Source organism: Saccostrea echinata, unplaced genomic scaffold (genome assembly GCF_033153115.1).
Source record: "Saccostrea echinata isolate AGI-Se365-2 ecotype Australia unplaced genomic scaffold, CSIRO_AGI_Sech_v1 ptg000037l, whole genome shotgun sequence".
Lineage (NCBI taxonomy): Eukaryota > Metazoa > Mollusca > Bivalvia > Ostreida > Ostreidae > Saccostrea > Saccostrea echinata.
Window position 1 is genome coordinate 2851478 of NW_026889786.1, and position 25456 is coordinate 2876933.

A 25456-nucleotide genomic window follows, 5' to 3' on the forward strand; every position below is an offset into this window, starting at 1 on the left:
ATTCCTATATAAAACTTTGATCGCCCATTGTGGCCCCACCCGACCCCCGGGGGTCATGATTTGAACAAACTTGAATCTACACTATCTGAGGATGCTACCATATAAATATGACCAATTATGGTTTTGCTGTTCTTGAGAAGAAGATTTTTAAAGATTTTTCCTGTATATTTCCTATGTAAAACTTTGATCGCCCATTGCGGCCCCACCCTACCCCCGGGGGTCATGATTTGAACAAACTTGAATCTGCACTACCTGAGGATGCTTCCACATAAGTTTCATGTTTTCAAGCACAGTGGTTCTTGAGAAGAAGATTTTTTAATGATGCCATTAATTTTTCACGAATTCTTAATTATCTCCCCTTGGAAGAAGGCGTGGCCCTTCATTTGAACAAACTTGAATCCCCTTTACCCAAGGATACTTTGTGGCAAGTTTGGTTGAAATTGGCCCAGTGGTTCTTGAGAAGAAGTCGAAAATGTGAAAAGTTTACAGACGGACAGACGGACAGACAGACGGACAGACGGACAGACGGACAGACGGACTACAGACAAAATGTGATCAGAAAAGCTCACTTGAGCCTTCGGCTCAGGTGAGCTAAAAATGTAATTTTTGGTCAACTTTGAAGTGACCTTGAGACCACGCCCTTTGCCCCAGGGTGATGCCTTAAACAATTTTTAATCTTCAACATATCCTCATCCTTTTATGTAAGTTTGGTAATAATCTGCCCAGTGGTTCTTGAGAAGAAGATTTTTTAGCAACCAGTACTTTTGTTTCTATTTTCCTAATTATCTCCCCTTGTTTAAAGGTCACAACCCTAGTTTTAGTATAAATGGGAGGCCTTGGGCCAAGAATACCCTGTGAGAAATTTGACAATAATTGGCCTAGGGGTTCTTGAGTTATGGCCCATATTCTAAATGGTTTACGCCCACTGCACGCCGCACAAATGGCCATAGCATTAGCTCTTTGAGCCTTTGGCTCAGAAAAGCTAAAAAAAATCGGTCATTCAACGGGGAACTCGAGCTTGATCTGCAAGTCATCAATATCAACAGAAATACACTTAAGAGGCCCAAAATCGCTCTTCTGACAAATTGTAAAACCTATCACTTCTATTTTACGCCTCTTTAAATATCCTATGCATTTAGATAAAGCCTTGAAACTCCAAAAGTTATCGTGACTTCCTTTTTGGTTAACACACTCTGAGAACCCAAGATAAATCAACTGACAAGTTTTATGATTCTAAGCCAATTACATGAAGTATCTTAAATATTCAGATACAGTCATGAAATTTCAAAAGTAGGTCATCGTGACCTATTTTTTGATTAACTTACTTCGAGACTCCAAAATGCATCAACTGACAAAGTTTGATTATTCTAAACCTCTTATTATTTGAAATATTTAGATATTGCCTTAATATTCAAAAGGTAGATCACAGTGACCTACATTTTAGTTGACACATTCAGAGGTCCCAAGATGTATCAAATGACAAAGTTCGATGATTCTAAGCCACTTAGTATCTGAAATATTTGAATAAAGCCATGATATTCCAAAAGTAGGTCACAGTGACGTACTTTTTTGTTGAAATACTTCAAGGACCCAAGATGCATCAACTGACAAAGTTTGATGATTCTAAGCCTCTTAATATCTTAAGTATTTAGATACAGCTGTGAAATTCCAAAATAAGGTCACTGTGGTCCACGTTTTGGTTAACATACTCAGAGATCCCAAGATGCATCAACTGACAAAGTTTGATGATTCCAAGCATTTGAAATATTTAAATATAGCCATAAAATTTCAAACTGACAAGGTTTAATGATCATAGGTTTCAAAGTGTCCAAAATATGCTTCCTAAACAATTTGAAAATGAATACCTGCCAAAAAAAAAAATTAGGAAGTAGGTCACTGTGACCTACTTTTGATAAAAATGTTTTCAGGCCCCATGATGCATCGACTTACAAGGTTTTTTTTTATTTTAAACCTCACAGTATCCAAATCTAGAAATATGTCCATAGGACATAACGAACAGTATTCGTTTTGGTATCATTATTCTGAATGGTTTCTTTAAAACTGAGCTTAACACTACTTTAAAAAAAGTGCGGTCAAAGGGAAAGGTTAAGGTAAAAAAATGCTGATGCAGTTGAATAGCTGTATTAGCATATGAAGTTTGATAAAAATATCTTGAAAAGTGTCTTTGAAACTTAGCTTTGATCTGAGCTATACCACAAAGTGGGGTGAAGTGGGGTGAAGGGACAGATGGAAGACGGACATGACAATCTCTATATGCCCTGGCCATATTAATGGCGGGGCATAATAATGACCTTAAATGTTTTGAAAAACGATTATCTACAAAATTCAGAAAGTAGGTCAAGGTGACCTAATAGGTCATAGTAACACATAACCTTGACCTTTAGCCTATATCTCAAGAATATCTTGAACCTTTAACTTAATAAGTCTCATGAATTTTTGTGGTAAGGCTTTGATTTTTAGCATTGATATGTCTATAACCTCATGATACTTTCTTTCAAACTGTTTTACTTACAACTGTCATCGCCCGCGTGGCGCAGTGGTTAGAGCGTCTGCTCTAGAGTCGCATAGTAAGGAGTTGATCCTTACGTCACGGGTTCGAATCCCACTGTGGGACGTGGAGACCAGTTCTTTGGATGAGACCGTATAAACCGAGGTCCCGTGTCACAGTAGTTGCTGGCATGAAAAAGATCCCTCACTGCTCTATGGCCGTGAGTGCCGAGCATAGGACAAAATTTGCAGCTCTCCACCGGCAAGTGGTGGCGTCTCCATATGAGTGAAAAATTCTTGAGAGGGACGTTAAAAAACATACAAACAAACAAACTTACAACTGTCTGTAAGTAATCAGCGCTTCACTCGGTTTTTTCTGTCAACCAAGATAAAAACTTACGCTACTTAACAGAAAAGGCTGAGTAAAGTTCTCACTTGACGGAAAAGGCTGTGGTGATATTCCGATTGTTCCATTCTAGTTGTCTGAAAATAAAATGAGTATATTGTCTTGACATAGTGAATCTTGTGGATTGCTGAATTAAACTCATATGAATAAATAATAATTTATTATAATATTTCTTTCATTTGACAGAAAAGGCCAATGATGTTCTCGACTTGATGGAAAAGGCCGTGAGATGTTAGTGGGCCGAAAATAAATCGGGATTTGTAGACCAACTTGGGCTTGTGAATCTGAGGGATTGTTGAAATAAATATTTTTGTTGCTAGTATTTGAATTTCTATTGATTGTAACTTTTATGATAAATATGATGAATTGCAGTCTTGCTATCCTTGGATTTTTTTTTTTTGCTTGAACTATACAATTAGTATATCTAAAAAAAACACCCTTTAGTTTTATTTTTGTCTGTAAAGATCAATAATAAACTCTTGTTATATAAATCAGCAATATATCTCATAGATTTATATTCATATAAATAACCTGAATAATGTTTGCCAGGATAAAAATTTTTGTAAGATTTTGTAATAATTTTTTAAAAATGTGGGCAAATTTTTGTATAGGTTGACACAGAAAACGGCACAAACTTGCATATTTAAGCACCACAAAAACTTATATCTTTATATTTTAGGGCTTTATTATTAAGGTTACTTCTATTCAAAATCAATCAAAAAATATATATCAATCCATGCATCAAATTTTTGTTTGTGTTATGAACATGTATCCTGCATTATGCATTAGCAGGCATCACATGCAATCCTTGAAACACTAATTTTGTTTATGGAACAACCCATTGCAGATTAAGCTCAGTTTTTGAAAATTAAAAAAATCTCAACTACAATAAGCAAATCAAAACTGAATAGCTTTTTAATTCTTACATTTTACAGTCTTCAGAACTTTTTTATGCACACCTTTTTACATTTAGTCAGGGAAAAGATGGAAGTGCAAAAAGTTCATTCTTAACAAAGAAACAAAAAAAAGGCCACAACTTGTCTCTATTTAGGTTGTCCTTTATATGGTAAACTTTTGTCAAAACTTGAATGGCTTCACTGGTTACATTAAAATGTTTTGGAATCTGCTTATATACACCATAACCTGATGAATGGACACCATCATCATCATCATTATTCCCAAATAAAGAACACTCTTCAACTTTGTCTGTAACTGTGTTGAATTTTAACACAGTATTAAGATTGTCCATCCCTATAAAAAGAACTTCATTGTCTGGAATCATCCAAACTCTTCTGGCATCAAACACCACGTCTCCTAGAGTACAGAGTATAGAGTGACATGTCCACTGGTCAGATTCTAGGTTGTATGACAGAAGGGAAGACAGGGAGTCATTCTTGATGACGAATATATGGTTATCACACTGACAGGCCGTGATGTTGACCATCCTCTCTGGTAAGGATGCTAACTCGTGCCACTCTTCTGTAAAGAATTAACTATTCATTAAAACACGGAGTGAAAAACATGCACAAAAATCTGGAATGTCCTATATGAAATTTTCACTTGAGAATAGAAATGCTCATAAATTTTTTTATGCAAGTTTGCTTGGTCAATGTTGGGCTTTAGTTACTTGGAAATATGTGGTACCTGCTTTAACCTGGACCACTATTGTAGAAAATACAGGACACACACACCACTTTAAGTACCATGCATAAAGTGCTGGCAGTATGCATCTCCTATGGAGAATATATGCATGTTCCTTTAATGTAGGATTTGAAATAATGGAGATTGTTTGCAGCATCAATTTTATAGTTTTCCATTATTACTGACACCATCTATACAAGTTAAGTCAATGTATGACTCTCTATCCACTTGAGAAATAATCTGCTATATTAAAATTGTATGTAACTTGTAGAATCTAAGCATGATTCATGATCCTTGCAAGTTTGTTTTCTTACAATTAATGGATCTCTCAAAGACTTTATCCTATTCAATCATCTATAAAATTTTGGTTACTTATATAAGATTTACATGTACATTTATAGTACAAATCCTTACAGCATAGTGCTTTCATGGTTTAAAACCTTTTCACAATATGAATGTACTTTCTTGGGATGCAGCAGAGTCCACTATCCCCCTTGCTTTGGTCTAAATTCTACATTACTGTAATTCTACATTTCTGAAAGGTTGGCTTTATGCACACATTTAACCCTGTATTGTCATATCTGGTAGAAATGAAGAGCTAGATGTACATGTTTTGAATAAAAATTCCAGACTGTGCCAATGCCTATTTTTTGTCTTTTGTTTAATTCCAAGACTAAGAAGTATTTATAATCCTTTTGTTAATTAAATCAAACTATCATGGGTATTTGGTGCCAAATTTGGTTTAAAACTGAAAATTAACATGTAGTTTTAAATTAAGTGAGAGGATGGAATGCATGAATGGAGAATGGAGAGAATGAAAAGTTAGAAGACATGAAAAGACAGGTAATAAACTGTGATCAGTATAATATAAATATGTTTTACAGATAAAATGTAATATTACCAGTCTGATGATTCCATTTTTCAACTGAGTCCAGACGATATCTGTATCGGCCAAATCCACCAATCAAAAGCAGTGATGATTCTCCCAGAGTGCACATGGCATGATGTCTTCTAGGTGCTCTAAGCTTTCCCACTACCCTCCATGTCTTTTCAAAAGAATTGTAACACCAAATCTCCATCATCCAAGTGTTTTTCCCTAGCATATTTTCCCCTCCACTCACAAACATATTCTCTTCTAAAAATAACGGTATCATATTTAATACAGAGTATTAGACAACATATCATATACCGGTACATTTTTTCAATCTAAATAATACAAACCTACACTTCATCTGGAATGCTCTTTTTTAAGTTTTTAAGTATTTGCAGGAATAGTGATATAATATCTTATCAGTAATTTAACTCTTTTTGCATAACTTGTATGAACTGCAAACCCTATGAGGGAAAAATGATCTTTCGAGCTGTGCAGTTGCCAGTGAATTTAGAATAAAAATTGTTGAAAGGTCAAAGAAAGATAATCATTACTTGCATCCGATCATACATAATAACGAAAGATTTGCTAATGGCATTAATACCCTTAAAAGGACCCAATCAAATCATGGTGAATTTCAAATACTGCATCCAGAGAAGTATACCTCTAAGTTTAATTTAAGATTAACCAGAGAGTTGTCTGATGCAGCATTTGGAACATGCACAACATGAAGTAGCCACAGAGGCATCATTTCTCCAAGTTTACGGAGGAATGCCACACCAAAATTTTATTTTATAGATCTTTAAGACATCCCTGATAAGTAGTGGTTTCAGCATTAAAAGGTCAATATTAGCTCTCAATTATTTAATAAGAATTTTTTTCCTATTTTTCATAGAAAATGAAAAAAATGTTCTATTTGCTAATAAGATGCTTTAGGGTTAAAAATTTGCTGTTAATAAATGCATAATATGAATGTCTAATAAAATATGATAATAAAGGCTGGATAGACATTTTAATTTTTTAAATAAAAAATAATTCATGAAAATAAAATACATAATTTGTGAATATTTTTTAAATCTATGATTAAAATCTTCATAATACTAGTCACAACTAGGGAGAATATCTTATGCAATCATATTTTAAACAGAAATTGAAATGAAATTGCAAAATTTTAAAGAAATTAATTTTTTTAATTTTGGCCAATCCCAATCAAAATTTAAACTGATCCCAACCAGAATTATGTAATAATTGGAAATAGATAACATTTTTAGAAGAGTACTAGTTTGTTTAGGTGTAATACAGGTTATAAAGTAATTGAACTTGATAATCAAATAGATTCCTCAGTGGTAAATACAAAAAGAAGGAAGTGAATTATTATTTTATTTATTTTGTGTTCATTTTGATCGGGATCAGATTAATTTTGGGGGATTGGTCCAAATATTAAAACAATTATTTTCCCTACAATTTCTAAAGTTCATTTCAATATCTTTTTAAAATATGATTGACTAACATATTCTCCCTAGTTGTGACTAGTTTTATTAAGATTTTAACCAAAGGTTTAAAAAATATTCACAAATTATGTGTTTTATTTTCATCAATTATTTTTTATTTAAAAAAATTAAAATGTCTATCCAGCTTTTATTAACATATTTTATTAGACATTCATAAAATGCATTTATTAATAGCAAATTTTAAACCATAAAGTATCTAATCTGCAAATAAAATATTTTTTTCACTTTCTCTGAAAAAATGCAAAAAAATTTGTATAAAATAATTAGAAGCTAACATCGGTCTTTCAATGCTGAAACCATAGTTTAAAATGGAATTCTTAATGACCATTTAAATAAAATTTTGGTGTGGCATTCATCCTTAATTTTGATATCCCCAAAGATTAGCTGAAAAGTGACCTAAACCAAAAGAGTAAAAATGTATTAACTGTTTCAAGAGACACTGAAATATTAAATCTGCATTGGATGTAGCATCTCATTAAATATTCAAAAATGCAAAATTTTGGATTGGATAACCCCTGAGATAAGAAGAAAATGACCTAAAAGCATAACATATCCTTGCATATACAGATAATACATGCAGATGGACAAGGTAAGTCAAGTATACTCCCCTCTCCAACACACACAAACAATTTGTAGCAGGGGGCATAAAAAAACTTCTCAGCTTATAAAATTAAACAGACCTTGGACACAGACACTGTATCCTTTTTTTCCTATCAAAGCATCATGGGATACTAAGCATCCATCAGGTGTGTCAGCATAGTGCACTGTTTGACATGTATCTACATCGTAAAACACGATCTGTCGAGGATTGGATATGGAATCCCTTCCATCATCTTCATCAGAATCACTCTCCAAATGTACACCTACAGAAACAATCTGATGAGGTGTGAAGCGCCTCTTCTAGATTAAAGATGAAAATATAGCAGAATGAATGGGTTTTATTGTAATAAACATTTAAGAAATAAGGTATCATTTTTAAACATGCATCTATCAGGATATAAATACAAAGGGCTTTATGGTTAATTTGATCTCGTACCAACCCATATTTATATCCCTATAGATGTTTTAAAATGATACCTTATTTCTTATATTTACATTTGTGACTTATTCATATTATATTTTTCGCCTGATTATAACCTTTAACGCGTGAAATGTTTTATTTTTTCAAACTCAACGGCACGAGTTTGATCTACTGATTGCACTCAACCCTTTATGACGTCACTGAGAAATTACGTCAAACGTTTATGACGCGAGAAACCCGTGTTTATACGGATATAGATACACGTTGCTTTTAATAGTGTTATTTAAAAGGAAACATTAGCAAATGTAAATATTATAGATTTAAATTTGTCTCAATCTTTAAATTCAATCATTATAGTGAATAAAGCAACTTTTCATTTAAACTGCATTTTTTAAGTAAGTTAAGCCATGATCATGATGATCATATTAGCAATTTAGTATTATAAACTGCTGATCCAAGGCAAGTACAATAGATTAATATTATTTGATCACCCTTTTGTGATTCTTTGCTGCCACCAGCCCTGACTTAACATCACTATTACAGTCCTCTATGATATCTGGATTCTTCCCCATCATTTCCAAGTCTTGGTCAGTACAAAAATCTAAGAGACTGGACTCCAAGAGAATCTCTGATAACAAATGAATTCTCTCTGACCTTCTGTGGTTAATCCAACACATCACAGCTTTTAGGGTTTCTATCTCACATTTAACATTTAACTGAGAATCACTGATGATTTTCTTTAAATCAGAAACTTCCATTTCTAAGAATTCATCTTTTTCAAGCAACTTCATGATATTCCAAAGGACATAAAACCTGGATTTTCTGTATGCCTCTTTAAGGTAGATGTTGTGAGCAAATAACATTGTAGAGATGCAGTTGTCAGCATTCAGGGATTCCTATAATAAACAAAACAAAATGGTATAAAGTATAGGACAGTTAAAAATTTTTAGAAATATATATTTCTTTGAAACTTTATAATGGCTAAATTTTTAAACCCAATAGTTATTATAAGATGTTTTTCCTATACTATTAATATTAAATGTATTAAATAAAAATTGATGTGAAAAATTAAGATACCTGACTTTTTAAAAGACAGTATATAAATAAAGTGCCATAAAAACATCTATAAAATGACTTAGATTTCATAAAAAAATTCATCAAATATAAATTAAAATGACTTTTTTTCCCTACCAGCAGATAAAGGCTGCACTTTTCAATCAGTTTAGGTATCTGAAAATGAAAGTTTAATGCCTCTAGAAAGACCTGATGAATACTGTTTTTATCATATTTTAGATTTTTTCACTGAATTACCAGCTGAAACACATATAACATAGTATATGTAAATTATGTAAATGTCAATACTTAGGAGCCCCATTTTAACAAAAAAATTCATATGAAAATAGTACAAGTGCAATTTTTTCTCTAAATTAAAAGTCATGTACATAATAAAGTTAACCATTATGTATATCTCTATTCTTCTTGTAACTGTGCAAGCAATGACTGAAAAGTTATCTCGTGAAATCAACATTATCAATTGAAAGTGTAGATTTTCATAAGAACCTGATATTTGCAGGCCAGTTCTGCGACCGTGTGAATGTTCTGTGGGGACAGTTGTATCCTACCAGTCATACAGAAGTTTATGACAGCTGACATGGTTTCAATGTCTGCCTCCTTCAGCTGAACACAGTCCGACATAGCTTCCTTCATGTTGCTCTGAAACATGCCTCTAAAAAACTCACAGTTCTTCATCATTTGTAGCTTATTACATCGGAATTCCACTCCACTAACCTTGAGCCTTAAATCATGTTCACTTTCATCTGGGAGATGATGTTCTACAACAGTTCCATTGTTACATTTTTCATTGTTAAAATGCTTTGCATTGTTTTCCATGTTAGTTCAACGTCACTCAGAAAACATTAGAACTCAATGATGCATATTCTGAACACCTCTGCAAAGAAATCAGAAAATGGTTGAATTGAATTTAAATAACATAATTATATCCTTGGTCAAAGTGGATGTACTTATCAAATGGTGAAAAGCTCAAATTTCATTTCTTTACCTTTTCATATGTATTATAAGAGAATTATTTTATGTGAATACATAAATATGTATAATAAATAAAATTTAATATAACCAGGGGCATAAACTTGACATAACTGTAACATTGCTTTCTCTGTTCTGTTATTTCTAAACTTTTTTTTCTTTTTTTTTCTGCCGATTTTCCTCCATTGTCTACTTCTCCATGTGCTCCAGTTCTAAAAACAGCACCACACAACGTTTCATAAAAACGGGAGATAACTCTAAAACTTAGACTTGGTGATTAGTGTTCATGTCCATTTTGTCAGAAAGATAAAAAAAAAATTATATTTAAAATAGGAGCAAGAGGAATTAATTAAATGCAAGGGGATAGGAAATTACATGTGTAGAGGAAAATTAACTTGAAGATATTGATAATCAGCTGATTGACTCTAAAATGTCAAGCTTCACAGTATACAGGTACATGTACAACGACCGTGTTTGTTTAGCACAGTCCACTTTCTCTCGACGTGCGCCATGCCAGTCATAGCATAAACACAATTAACTACTCAGGTCATTAAAAATTAAGTGTCAGTACTGAAATGCAATAAAAATATAATCATGGTGGCCGCTGATTTTAACCACGGTGCAGCTCGTTTAACCATGGCACACATAAATTTAACCATGGTGGGCCACCATGTTAAAACCCCTTGTGGAAAACCCTGAATTTGGGTCAGCAAGGTTGGTTTTAAAAAGTAAAATCTCACCACATGATGGCATTTTTCTTGTATATTTTCTTTCTTAAAAGGGTTTTCTGCAGAATTTAAAAACCATCAAGTAAATTCTATATTCCTGTTTACGGGATTTTTTCTTATTTCTGTTAAGAGAAATGATTCCGTTTCAGGGAGATACTCTCTCTATTTGGGAAACCTGTACAAGAATATTTCCAGAGATTACTAAAACTAGCTTATTGTCATTCACAAAATAGAATTCTCTTACAATCAACATTTTCAAGAAAGCTCTTTCTCTCTCTCTGTACATATTCCTATGCATAGCCACATTTTACAGGCATAATGAAATGTAAATGTTACGTTAATTCAATAATTATTGCACACCACTATCAGTTATTTCTTGAATTCTCCGCTTTTTCAAACTGGAAACTCAGAGCAAATCACTAATTTTAGAACCGAAAAGAAATCCGGAGGAGTGGCAAAAATCCGTCAAATAAAATTCTCTTTTGAAAAATTAACAGTATGGTTGCACGGGCGCTTGTTTCGTATATAGGATCACCCCCTTCTTTTTCTTTCCACAAGATACATGTACCTAACAATTTCAGTCACCCCGGCTTCAAGCTCGTATTTTGCTAATTTTAAAATAAATCAATCATTAATTAACCTACTTTAAAATGACATCGATCCTTCGCTTCGAGAGAATTTTTTCTAGTCAAATAAATGCTTTCAGTTCCCAACCGTGAAAAACCTATTTCTTAACAGGGGTCCACGTTTTCTAGTTGGTGTGGGGTTTCCAAAGTCTTTTTTTTTTTTGCTTCAATATATACTTAAATAACTCTGAAAAGGGGGAGGGGGGCGACCGCGCATGCTTTTCTTTTATCCTTAAGCGGGGGATACTAATTCTCTAAATTAGCTTATATTTATAAACTAAATAACCTTGTGTTTTGTGACATGTGCAGGGGAGCTAGACCCCCGCATATGTCACAAAATAAAAGCGGGGGTTAAAGTCAGAGAAATCTCAGCCTGATTAACTGGGATATGAAAAATATTTTCAAACCCCCAGTTTGTTATCTCAAATGCAGATAAATATTTTAAAGAGATTCGTTATTTCGGTTTCATTGCATTGTTTATTTTAAAAAAGTTTCAATACTTTACAATTCATTCTAGAAATAACATTTATAAAGTACAAAGAATTTTAACCTACTTTATTATAAACCTGTTATGAGCGATCATAGCAACTGTTTATCTGTAAATAGTAAGAAATTCACAAACATTTTAAACTCAATGCTTAGCCAAAAGAGCGAAAAATGTTTTCTTATATTTAGGAATTTAACAATAAATCATAGTAATTAAATTTATTTTACTTCCTTTGTAATGTATATACATGAAGTTTTTCTTTTGTAAAGAAAAAGAAGTCATGAAGATTTTTATTCTATAGTTTTTGTACATTTTTTTTTATAAAATTTATACATTTTTGATTTTTTTTCTGCACATATCTCGGCAAAGCTGAAGAATAAAAGTAAGTCACATATATATGTACTTGTTATTCGGGGATTATTTTAAATTAAAAATAAAAAAAAAAAATCTTAAAAAGGAAAAAATAGGATGTAGATACGGACATCGCACGTGATTTTTATGTAACGGCTTAAGGGATTTTCCCCTAAAAAATAATTACATGTAGTCATGTGCGTGGTCTCAGAAATGTTTGTTTTCAGGATACGGAGGATGTGGCTGCCTTGTGTAAGTAAATCCTTAATAATTTAACTTGCTTATATAAGGAAAGTTATTTATAAAGTCTGTTTTTATGACATGCATGACGGTATTAGATTAGTTACTACAGGTAACTGGGTAAGCGCAATTAAAGAGTACATATTTGATATATATTATAACATGTTCTCTCTCTCTCTCTCTCTCTCTCTCTCTCTCTCTCTCTCTCTCTCTCTCTCTTTATTTAATAAATTTATTTACATGTATTTATTTATTTATTATTTATTTATTTATTATTATTGTTTTTTTTTTTTTTTTTTTTTTTTTTTTTTTTTTTTTTTTTTTTTTTTGCATATGCCCATATGCAAATATTTGTTCATTTACTAGTTCTTTTTTTTTTATTTATTCACCTATTTAAAAAAAAATATCATTACATTTATATTATTTGTCATGTAACAAGGGCAAATGTTTCCTTGAAATTGCTTAAGTTTACTTACTTGAAAGTGAATTTAAGGAAACGGATAAATGTTGGAAAAACTTGTTTCCGAATATATTTTTAATATAAATTTTCAAAAAAGTTATTTGAATTCACTCCATATTAAGAGCAACATAGGGCAAATTCCAGAAAGTAGTTGTGAGGACTAATTATCATATTATGTCTATAAAGCATCAAAATTTTTAAGCATATAATTTAAGGACGTATCCCACTTTTTGCATCACAATGATTAATTATCTTTTTTTTTTCTTATTAGCACACGAGATACAAAATAGTTTAATGCGTGCATTTCAATAATTAACAGTGACAAGCACGAGAGTATTTAAAGAAGACATGTCTGATGTAAAAGAAAACAAATCCGGACACAATAGAGGAATGGTAAGGTAGAAATTTCTTTATAATAGTACTTCATTCTGATTATCAGATTCTTTGATAATCTTAAAATGGTTATATTTCCCCCCAAGATTTCTTTTCGATATGCTATTCCCTAAAAACACTCAAAATGCGTAAGTGTTTGTGTTGTTTTTGTTTGTTTCTTTTCTCTTTTTGGCGAAAGTTAATTTTGTCGTTATAGAATAAACGAGCACTTGCACTGCTACTGGCCCTAGTTGTACTGATTGACCATGTTCAGGAGTCAGAGGCGGGATGGTTTCGCCGAAAAGTGGTAGACAAAGTGAAAGATTTCGGAAAGAGAGTGGTTAACACTGCTAAGAATGTAGGGAGCATAGTCAAAAGTGGTGCACGAGCTGTAGGAGAAAAGGTGAAAGAAACAGCGAAGAAAGTGAAAGACAAAATCGGATGAAGACCATCGAAGACGAACAAATGTCATAAAAAATGCCAGAGGATTCAGAGCAGCAGAAATAGATTTTACATGTATTTGAAAAAAAAAAGAATTTGAAGAAAATATGTAACAATAAAATTTTAAACAGAACATTTATTTGTGTATGTTCTATTTGACCTCTGAATTGAAAGGTGTTTCTTTTATGTAATAGTGCTGTATTAATCTTTATTTTGGCAATAAGATACGATATCTAATCAAACAAACGATTGAGTACTTGTATATGTCGTTTATATAAAAGCAAAATAGCAATTAAAATAATCTAATCATGCGATAAATGTATTAGGAATAATCGAGGAAAAAAATAAAATAACAACATGAATAGTGAAACCAGCGATATATAAATATATACTGCGAACAAGAATGTTTCGTTGTCTAGAGAAAAACCATCCGAGTAACCGGTTACTTGATCGGTAAAGCAAACGAGTAACCGGTTACTAAAAATCGTCCGATTTGACTATTTGCTGCACAGATCTAACCGGTCGGGTCTAAGATCCACTGAAACAAAGTTGCCAAGCGGTTTTGGTGTATTTTATTTATGGCATTATAACCTTATAAGATTATAAAACACATGTTCCAATATACTTTCTTCTTTAGAACAATAGCTAGGAATGGAAAATCCCCATGATATGAGTGAGTTACAGGAACCAGATATGATTAAGTGGTACCTGATATGAGTGATTTAATTCATAAACAGTATATATTGTAATAATTTGTAAACCTTTTTACTTTGGAAAACTAAGCTATGGGCTTGATTTTGAGAACCCTTTGGCTGGCATAAAATCTTATTACACTTGTACGTAATCCCCCTTATAGAGAAACTCACAGAATAAAAGTTCTAGCGTCTTAACAACACTAATTTCAGCCCTAACAGTTCACAGTGAGGCAATATCTTAATAAAAAGGGGTCGAATCACATTCTTTGTTTTGTAAAAAATGGTCAAAATACAAGAATAAGAGCTAAACTTACCTCCGAAGCGAATGCAGAAATTCCTCCAACGCATATCAAGAAGCCCCGATAACGAATTCCTTTTCATATCATTTGGATATGAGTTAGAGCGATTGGTGGCCGTGACTAAGTGATATGAATCTTGTTTTTGAATGCTCGGTCGATAGTTCTCCATGTATCCAATACAAATTATGTAAAATTCAGATACTGGTATAATTTATATTTGTTTATACCTAGAATTACTTAATATTATAAAATAATGGAACATTTTGGATGTGTGTAAATGCGCTATATTGCATGTCATTTGGTATACCAAGTGCGCTATACCTCTTTCTGTAAAATTTCATCACAATTGTCCAAATCACCTCGGAAAACATCTGTGTGTATATTCACCTTTTTCTGTTTATTTCATTCCTATGGCAACTGTTTGCAAAAGATTCTAATTTTTAGAAGAGAAATAACTTTGACAGAATGTAAGGAACAATCCTTACAAGTTTCAAAATAATTGCCTGAGCAGTTTGTGAGAAAATCGAAGTTAAAAAGTTTTTACTTTTCTTCTGTTTCCATGGCAACAATGGGTGATTTGAAAATTTTAAATGCAATTTGCACAACTACAATTACTGTGTATCATTTTTATGAAGATTCATTACGATTGTCTAAAGGATCAGCGAGAACACTTCAGGACAATATTCTTCACTTTTCGTACGTTTCCATGGCAACGGTAGCCATATGTTGAAACTGAAAAATATTTTCCGCACAAATACAGTTGGTCATTATCTTTTATTGAAAGTTTCAGCAACATTGCCCCAGCCATCTGCTAGAAAGTCCGTGAACAATGTTTTCATGCGTACAATATAGCAATATGTCCCCCGACTTCGTACGGGGTGACATAATAATCAACTGACGTAATTCTACTCTCTACAGTTCATAAAACGTCTTTCTTTTACGACATTGATGCAGAGTTTTCAATATTTAACAAAGTAACTAAAATGGTTGTCTATGCTTTAATATGCTATGCTGGCTGATGTGTGATGACCTTATGCTAGGATTTTAAGAACTCGTTTTTCTCCTACGGACTTCTATGACAAGAAATGGTCACACGTTAATGTGATGGGACTTTTAACCATTCACAGAGACGTAAGCGTAGTCATGAGCATCGGTCTTACAATAAACCTTTAATACACGATGTCTCTTTTGATTCATTACTACCTTACATAAAGCAACAGTTAGGTCTACATCATATTCGCACCAAACTTTACTCTGTCCTTTTGAAACTTTTAAATAATCTTCTTGAAAAGGTCAAGAAAAGTCCATTTTTTGATTCCTCGACACCAGAATATAGGCTCGGATCTGTGATTATGGAAATTGCAAATCATAGGCTTTTAAACCCCCACGTTTTACTGAAGAAAATGCAGCTAAAACAATCCGTTTTTTCCTTAAACTTCAATGCCAACAAAGGAATTGACGCGGTTACTATAAGTAATATTCTTAATCACAAAAGGGTCCAGTCTTGTATTCCACCATATTTCAAGTTAAAGACTACACCTTGTATTTCCTACAAATATACATCGACTATTGCTCCCAAACTTTTTAATTACAAGAAAACTTTACATGGCCTGGATATCGAATATCTGAAACATAATCCTCCTTCGTGTTCATGTGCTTCTTCACCCTATAACTATAGTCCTGCTGGACATGTTATTACTGGTGACGTAAATATAGTTAATAATGAGGACCTTAGGTCATTAATTTTAAAAGGTCCTAAATATAGGGAACCCCGATCCTTCAACTGACGTCGAAATTTCATAAATATTGTGGATTCCGTAGAGGATTACGCCAGGTGATGGGCCAGACATGAAAAAGAAGACCTTGACACTTTGTCAGAATGGATTAAATGTATCAGATGTATGTTAAAATCACACATTAAAAGACTGAGGGGCAATATGAGAACCATCTATCCTTCTGCATTCAATAATCCAGAAGTGAAAAAAGAATTAGATAGATTACATGATCAGTATGTACTGGACCCTGCTGACAAAGCAGGTAACAACATTGTCTTTGTTTGTAAGGCTCATTATATTAAATGTATTTTAGAGGAACTTGGATTTAATTCTACGAGTGGTAATCCTACTTATACTTATAGTTCCCTTTCTAAGGAAGAAATTCTTCAAAATCATATGTCAGTTTTGAATAGTTTTAATATTCCAAACAACCAAAATGAATTTGATCGAATTACCATATCTACATTGGATTCTGAAACTTAATGAAATCCGGTAAATGTACTACCAAGCCTCTTTCTTCACTCCTCACTAAGATATTAACAGTAGTGAAGGAGAAACTTCAAGAGTACTGTGCAACAATATATTCGAGAAGTGGTGTAAATCAGATGTGGATACTTAAAAATTCCAAGGAACTTTTGGAAAATTTGAAATCACAAGATTTTACCAAAATCAACAGCTTAAAAACTTACGACTTTTCAACTTTATACACAACCATTCCCCACGATAAATTAAAGTCTAGGCTTTTTGATATAATTGACAGCTGCTTTTTCAATAAAAATGGAACTCGTAAATTTACTTACCTTGTCATTGGTCATTTGCAAAATTAATTTGTTAAAAACATTCTGATTGTACACACAAGTAGTCTGAAGTTGACATTAAAAAGATGCTTGAGTTTCTGATTGACAATATCTATGTTGGAGACCAGGTCTTCCACCAATATATTGGAATTCCCATGGGTACCAATTGCGCCCTGTTATTAGCAAACCTTTTTTTTGTATTCACACGAAGCAGAATTTGTCCAAAATCTTATACCAAAAAGAAAAAAGAAAAACACTTGCTGTGGCCTTCAACTCTACATTTAGATATATCGACGACGTATTGTCAATTAACAATGGTTATTTCCATTCTTATATCAATACGATATATCCCGGTGAGCTTGAGATAAAAGATACTACAGAGTCTAACACATCTGTTTCATATTTGGATATTTTACTTGAAAAAGACGTTAATGGTAATCTAACAACCAAGTTTTATGATACACGTGATGATTTTAACTTTTCAATTGTCAACTTCCCTTACTTATGCAGAAATATACCTTCATCACCTGCATACGGGGTTTATATCTCTCAGTTGATTCGATACGCAAGAGCATGCTCTACGTATGTACAAATTCTAAAACGAGGTAAATTATTGACAAACAAGTTGATGAAACAAGAATATCAGCAGTCTCGTTCAAAGTCATCATTTCGTAAGTTCTATGGTCGATACAATGACCTTGTCAGCAAATACAATCTATCATTGAGTCAAATGCTGACTGACGTTTTTCATACTAATTGTTAGGCCATTATTTACACACTAAATTATCGACGGATTTTCCCGTTATTTCCCGATCATGACAAGGAGCACACGCGGGTGTGACCGGTCGGCAGGGGATGCTCACTCCTCCATGGCACCTGATCCCACCTCTGATGTTTTGGAGGTCCGTGTTTGCTCTGCTCCTATTTTGTATTGTTTAATGGACTTTTGAACTTGAATACTGTTCGTTATCTTCATATATTTCATCACACTTTTAACAAATTGTTAATCAAAAGGCATTGAAATTGATTTTCTTTTATTTGAAGAAAATATATTTTGAAGATAGAGTACAAAAAGTAATTTAAAAAATGATAATGTCAAAAATTGTGTATGTTTATTTTGATAAAATTGGATTATTTTTGTGGGAACTCCCTGGAGGGACAAACTATTAATTTTGAAATATTCTAGTCTATAAATCACAACTTCCAAAAGGACTTAAAATATACATTAATGGTTCTATTAAGGATTACGCATGAAAAGGTATTTAAGCAAGCGTTGTTTTCAATTATTTTAAAAAATCCGAGAGAGATCAGCAATCATCAGCGAAAAATGGTAAGTTGGATTCCTTTTCAATCATCTACATAAAATGAAATTGTTTTCAGTAACTTAAAATTTTAACTTAACAAATATGTAAGTTTTAATGCAAATTCTTTAAGAAATTTTTCCAAACAATTCAAATTCGCATTTTCATTCATTTTTGTTTCAGAATAAACGAGCATTAGTGCTGATTTTGGTGGTTATGCTTTTAGTTCAACATGTTCAGGAATAGAACGCTCTCTTCAAAGGGACCATCCTACGAGGAGCGGGGCGCGTAGGTAATCCTATAAGAAGAGCGATTCGAAGAATACCCATTCGTCGAATTATTCGTAGACTTGGATAAATTTACTGAGGACGAAAATTGGCAAAACTACTGCACATTTAAAACATAAGAGGGAAGTGACAGTTTTTATGTATTAAGATTGAGATTTAGCTTGTAAATTTTGTCAAATGTTTTCTCTTTGCGTTACATGGCTTTTTCATAATTTGTAAATAAATGAAAGTTTCTACATATTGCCTGTTAATCTATCTTAAAATATTACATGCTAATCGTCAGTGCTAAATTACGTGTAAACGTAAAAAATATACATGTATAGGTGTTTTTATTCATATCATTCACATCAGGGATGCAAAAATCCTGTATTTTATAACAAATATATATATATGCTATAAAATACAGGATTTTTGCATCACTGATGTGAATGATATGAATAAAGACACGCACCCTGTATTATACACCTGTATAAGCACCCTTTATTTCACCCTTTATCACACACTTTACTATACCTTTCCGGAACATCTCTGTATTCGGAGTACTTCGGATCTCTTTCTATTTGTTTATGGAATTTATTTAAATTATTTTATTTCATCAGATATTTTATGTTATTCAAAATAATCATTTGTTTAATTTAAAATTATTTCATTTCTTATCGCTGAGTGCATTGCCTTTGGGGAAAATATAATGAGAAACGAAAATTCAACAAGAAAAGGACACATTCAATTATTAAAAAAAAACAGTAATTAATTTACAAGTTAATATATGACTTTTAAACATTTTTTTATATAATAAAAACAACAGTACATTACAAAATCTATATCACTCCCCATTTCAACCCTCGACCAACATCAGCTCTCTGCCCTCGGACTGATATTGAAGTCTCGGGTTGATATGTTGTGAGATACAGATTTTGTCATGTATTATTCTCTATATATCATACGTGTGCTGGACACTACCCATAAGATAAACCTACGCTTTATACACGGGCATGCTTGATCAATGACACTTCCGGTTTTGACACAATCCCTCGCTTGTAAATTTATCGAAACTTGTATTTATCAAAGTTCTTGCGTTATAAATGAATGCTAATGAGCAAAAATATTCCGTAAAAACAAGAAAAGATTCGTTTTATCTCAATGAAATGTCTTTTTTTTAACTGGCTACTGCGAAAACGGATGTTAACACCCCCCCCCCCCCCCCTTCGTTCTCATAGGAAACGCTAGGCCTATGTGTAGCAGTGAAGTTAATTCATGATTCCTTGGTCCTCACAACACGGTCTACAACTTCCAGTCAAAACTTTGTATAAAATGAATCTCCAAACAGATTGTCACACGTGTTTTAAAAAAAAACGCTTCAGATATCATTCCAAGATTTCAACCATAGACCTGAAGCAAGCTTCTTCTGGTCCAGTATTTTATTTATGGATTGCTGGTTTTTACAAAAGTTAATTCCATGGCAACGGTAGCTATTCTGGATATTTAAACTCCAGAAACTTGGCGAGACACTTACTCATTAATATTATGTACATGTAGTTTGAAATACAATTGGAGATTTTGAAAATATCCATTTGAAATAAAATTTATCTTTTGTTTCCATGGCTACATTTTAAAATTTTTCCAACCGATTACACTGTACCATACTTTTATATCAGAAACAAATTTGACCAGATAAAAAGAGTAAGACTTTAATGCTTCGAAAGAATTGGTTGGACAGTTACTGAGAAAACTGAGATTTAAAATTTTCAATTTTCATACTTTGCTTGTTTCAATGAAACTGATCGCCATTTTGATAATTTTAAATGTTGAATGCACGACTTTTAATTATTTTTGATTATTTTTTAAATTTTCTTTTTATTACTTTTTTATTATAATTTTTGTGAAATTTCATTAAGATTGTTTACCTGTGGGAAAATTGTAACAATGTAACAATGTGTATCCCTATCCCACTCATATAGAACTACAGGCATGATATTTTATTTTGGGGGATTGGCTCTGGGGAAAATTGCATTCGATAACTATTACAGTAGAATTTTCGCCTCGGAAAATGAATCTGTTGAGGGATTTTCGCAGGGTCATCATCTAGAGTCATTTTTTCCGTGGGGGATATCCTACTCTAGAGCTTATTTTCCGGGGGGGGGGGGGTAAATACTACTCTAGAGCCACTTTTCAGGGGAAAAAGATTTTAGAAGAAAAAGGGTATTCTAAAGGACCAGATCGAACTTGACACAGCCAGATTCAGATCTAAAAAATCTTATCAAATGTAGTGTACAATTCTTTTATTGCAGTTTTATCTGATTATATGATATATGTAACCTAGGCTGCATAACATTCAGACGACAGACTTCTTTGGGATCTCCCTTTGGTTAAAACTCTATTTTAAGATTATTTAAATCTTTTACCCCTTCGCTGTTAAATACAAAAATGGCTATATCAGCAGACTGCCAGCGATTCAAAAAATTGGTAATAATTTTAATTTTCTGCACATAGTACATGTATAAAAGAGAATCAGGATAAGTAGTATGAGAAAATATACTTATAATAATCAAATGCCGTCGGGATCTGGTCCCAAAAGGGTCTTTTAGTAAAGATTATCACCACCACCCCTCTCTTCACTTCAATTGTCTTAGTAATCTTACATACTTCTGAATATTTTATGCACTTTGTGCAATATTTCATTTTATTTCTGCAATATATTTTAATGCATTTTATCCGTATTACCATACAACAACTGAGAAGAAAAAATATTCACTCGAATCTTCATTGAACTTCAAACGAGTGATACATGAAATTCAATAGAAGAAAAGTGTCCAGCATTGAAGGTTGAGGTGCATATTTTTTCTAAAGTTGCAAAGCAGATTGATAACCGTTCAAATGGATAAACTTTCATTAATTTTTGCTCATGGGCAAAAAGACTAATTGAAATAATGAATTTAAATGTTCATTATATGAAATATTCAATGCACAAGCAAAATTTCAATACTTGGACATAAAGAGTATTACTTATTAAAAACTCCATCAGTCCTGACCATGCTCTTTTCAGAGAGTGCTCTCCAGGCCTTATCCACATCTTATAAATCTTCGACGAGGAGTAAGAATTCCGAATCGAGCAAAACTTCTTCCACCCCAAAGATATAAATCTTTGGCATGGACTTCTGAGCGTCCGATTTCTGAACATATTGAAGTAAAATCATAACAACCAACATCAGTAATTCACCTTTAATCTAAAAATAATATAAATGATAAAAATTTGGGAAGCATTTTTGAAGCTAGCTCAAATATAATATATTGCATCTTGACTACAAAACACTAAATCTCCTTGTTTCAATAATTGAGAAAAAATCCATCTTACCATTTCTTCGTTGAGTCGATTTCTTCTTTATTTTTTTAGATTAGTGCAAATATTGCTCACTTGAATACCTTTACGCCTGTCATCACTGATATAATTACAATACCTAGTTTTAAAGTCCTGATCAAATGGTAACATTTTGAACTGTTACACAATTTGGGTACACAATTTCAAGACATTTTTTGTTCATGTTCTATTTTGTCTTCATCTTAATTTTAAAATTAATTCCACTTATCAAATTCAATACACAAGTACATTGACATTTTCTGTCACATAAATACAAGTCATTAGATTTATCCGTCGTCAAAACAATGAATTCAATCTGCATGTATTAGCATGCAAAATGAAGAATTTCAAGTAAGCTATTAAAAATCTGTATTAATGATGCAACTGAAAAATAATATGTTATTTTAGAATATTGCATAATAATGTTAATTGCTTCTCTATTTGTACATGTAAAACACCGAATTTAAAACCAGTTACATCTACCGCATCTGCTTTATATTACTTTTGAAATTTTACCTATATATGTCGGACCAAATCTGGATTTAAAATATATGTTTGTACTTGTTTTGTAACATTTTGTCCCATTTCAGTATTTTCTTTTTTTATAATACAAGCGAATAGATTTGCAGCGTTCGAGTTGTGAAGTCGGATACATACTATGTCTGGATATATTATATAAGAATGCATGTGTTCATTTTTTGACAGAGAAAATAATTTGATCGCTTTCAGGAATACCATTTTTTTGCAATTGTTATATAAAGAATTTGTATTTTGAAAAGTATTCTTGCTTACATTTATTTTAAGCTAATGTGCGATTTGAATAAATAAATCATCAACGTAAGCACATTCTAATTACATGAAGTAACCACAAGGGTTTGTTTATGAAGTTTCATTACCTAACAGGATCTGACAAGACATTGAAGAATTAAGTTTTTTCTTTAATTTGATAGTATCACTCACTAAGAGGTCGGTTTTTCAAAGATTTGCAAAGTATTGTGGTGCTTTTTCAAGTTCAAAATCTGCATTGAAGAATCTCTAAGGACTAGTTTATTTTAACGTCGTGAATCACAATATTTCATACGTGAATTTTGTCGAATATTTCCATCATTTACAAGATTTGTGTCCTTTGCATCAAGATTGTATCTTCAAATGCTTTAAATGGGGAGAAGTTAGTGCTTAAGAGGGAACCTAGTGGCCCGGACCCCCCTTTTTAGTGAAGTCATGCATTTGTTATAAGTTTCCTATTTTGAATCACATTTTAATCTATGAATCATCAATTTATTAATTTATTTACTTCTGAAATTTTAATAAAAATGATAAATTTACAACTTTAATCATTCCTTCATATCTTGTTTGTTTTAGTGAAAAATAACAAGCTGCTGGATACAACATATTTTAAATTTCATCTCATCATATGGAATGCATAAAACATTTTTCATGTCTAGTACGGTCACTTCCTCCATTAATGACAAACTTCAACTCCAAATTTTTTGATAACTGTCACAAATTGTTTTTTTTTTTTTTTTTTTTTAAAAAAAACACGATAGTCAGGAAAAGAAATGTATTTTCTATAACTACTTGTATTTATTTTGCGTAATACGGGTGTTTAGAACAAAATAATTCATTTCAGAACCGTTCACTGTAACTGCTTAAACTTTTTTGGCATGTATAGTCTCCGTATTTGTTAAACTTTGCACATTATTATAGTTTGACAAAGAAACGTAAATTGCTTTTCCATATCATTGCCATAGCAACCATTGCATGTGATGGTAAATGAAATTGTTTCTAATCATAATAAAATCGACAAGTCATTGGAAATTTTCATAGCTATGATAAATAAAATTTAGTAAAGATGAATTATAGGTATCAATTTACTTTTATAAAAGTGCTTCAATAATACCAACGATTTTCGTAAGTTCCAACATAAATGGGACAATATGGAATAGGAATCGGCAATAAATATGGCAATTGGTATTTCGCTATACTCCGAATCAACAAATTAAAGATTTATATTCTATCAATGAAATATATGGAGATAACGAACAGTATTCAAGCTCAAAAGTCCAGTAAACAATACAAAATAGGAGCAGAGCAAACACGGACCTCCAAAAATGATAATAATAAAATTTTAATGTTAGATTGTTATATTATTATTGTAACAATAATAAAATTCTGGGCTGAGAAAAAGCCACTCGGTTCATTTTCGACATTGTCAAAATAAACAATTAAATAGATAAATTTGGAGTAGAATAAATAAAATCTACTGTGAAAGTGTTTTCTTTTTTTTTTTCGTTGACTGATATTTTGATATGAATTCGCAGAATTATTTTGAATATATGCTTAATATGTTAAATGTTTACTTCCCCAATTAATTTAAAGAGCTTGATTAATTTTTACTACCTTTCTAACTCGCAGATAAAGTTTATTGATAAACTGAGTGAAAACTTAGCATCACTCATTAAATGAATTAGCCAACTGTGTTTTGTTATGAAAGGTAGATTCAATTTAGTCAACCTGTGACCCAGAAGGTCATACCAAAAAGATAAAAACATGCTGAATAGAACCTTTAAGGGGACATTTTTCAACGCGAGCCATTTTTCTTTAAGTAGGATTTGCAGATTTTAAGTAGGGTTAGCAGAATTTATGTAATTAAGATTTTAAGATTTTTCTACGTTGAAAAATGACCCCAGTCATTATTTGATGGGCATCTTTATTCAACTTTACAGTGCTTAGATATTGAACATCTAAAACAAAATCTTCTGAAGTGTTCTTGCCCTTCTTCTTTCAACTACAGTCCCGCTGGACACGTCATTATTGGTGTTGTTAATATAGTTGAAAATGAAGACCTTAAAGCTATCGTATTAAAAGGTCCTAAATACAGGGAGCCCCTGTCTTTCAATTGTCGACAGCACTTCATTTCTATTATGAATTCTGTCGAAGATTATGCCAGACGTTGGGTTAAATATGAAAAGGGGGATCTGAACATTTTGTCTGAATGGATCAAATGATTTAGAAATATATTAAAGAATCGTACAAGAAATTTAAAAGGCAATATGCGAACCATCTATCCTCCCGTTTTTACTAAATTGGAGGTGATCAAAGAATTAGAAAGACTACATAAACAATATGTTATGGTTCCAGCCGATAAGGCTTGTAACAATACCATCTTTGTTTGCAAGGCTCATATTTATAACTGTATTTTAGAAGATCTTGGTTTTAATTCACTTTCTAAAGATGAAAT

At 32.2% G+C, this 25456-nt stretch overlaps 1 protein-coding gene across 1 annotated transcript; it reads right to left on the reverse strand.

Moving 5' to 3' along the window:
• Positions 1 to 3811: 3811 nt before the first annotated feature.
• Positions 3812 to 9853, reverse strand: LOC133200192 (kelch-like protein 30). The gene is made up of 6 exons (XM_061335995.1): positions 9519 to 9853; positions 9150 to 9188; positions 8450 to 8854; positions 7618 to 7837; positions 5457 to 5690; positions 3812 to 4393 (listed from the first exon to the last, which is right to left on the reverse strand). Exons 1-6 carry the CDS (start codon positions 9846 to 9848, stop codon positions 3888 to 3890), a joined length of 1734 nt encoding a protein of 577 aa, XP_061191979.1. The 5' UTR covers positions 9849 to 9853; the 3' UTR covers positions 3812 to 3887.
• Between the last annotated feature and the right edge of the window lie 15603 nt (positions 9854 to 25456).

What these genes read in the sequence shown, in the direction of transcription:
- LOC133200192 (XM_061335995.1), bottom strand. Translation starts at nt 9,848, where the DNA reads ATGGAAAACAATGCAAAGCATTTTAACAATGAAAAATGTAACAATGGA. An exon ending in AACTGGCCTGCAAATATCAG is followed by an intron (nt 9,189 to 9,518) that starts GTTCTTATGAAA and finishes TTTCATTTTCAG; the next exon opens with ATACCTAAACTGATTGAAAA. An exon ending in AAAATGGAATCATCAGACTG is followed by an intron (nt 4,394 to 5,456) that starts GTAATATTACAT and finishes AATTCTTTACAG; the next exon opens with AAGAGTGGCACGAGTTAGCA.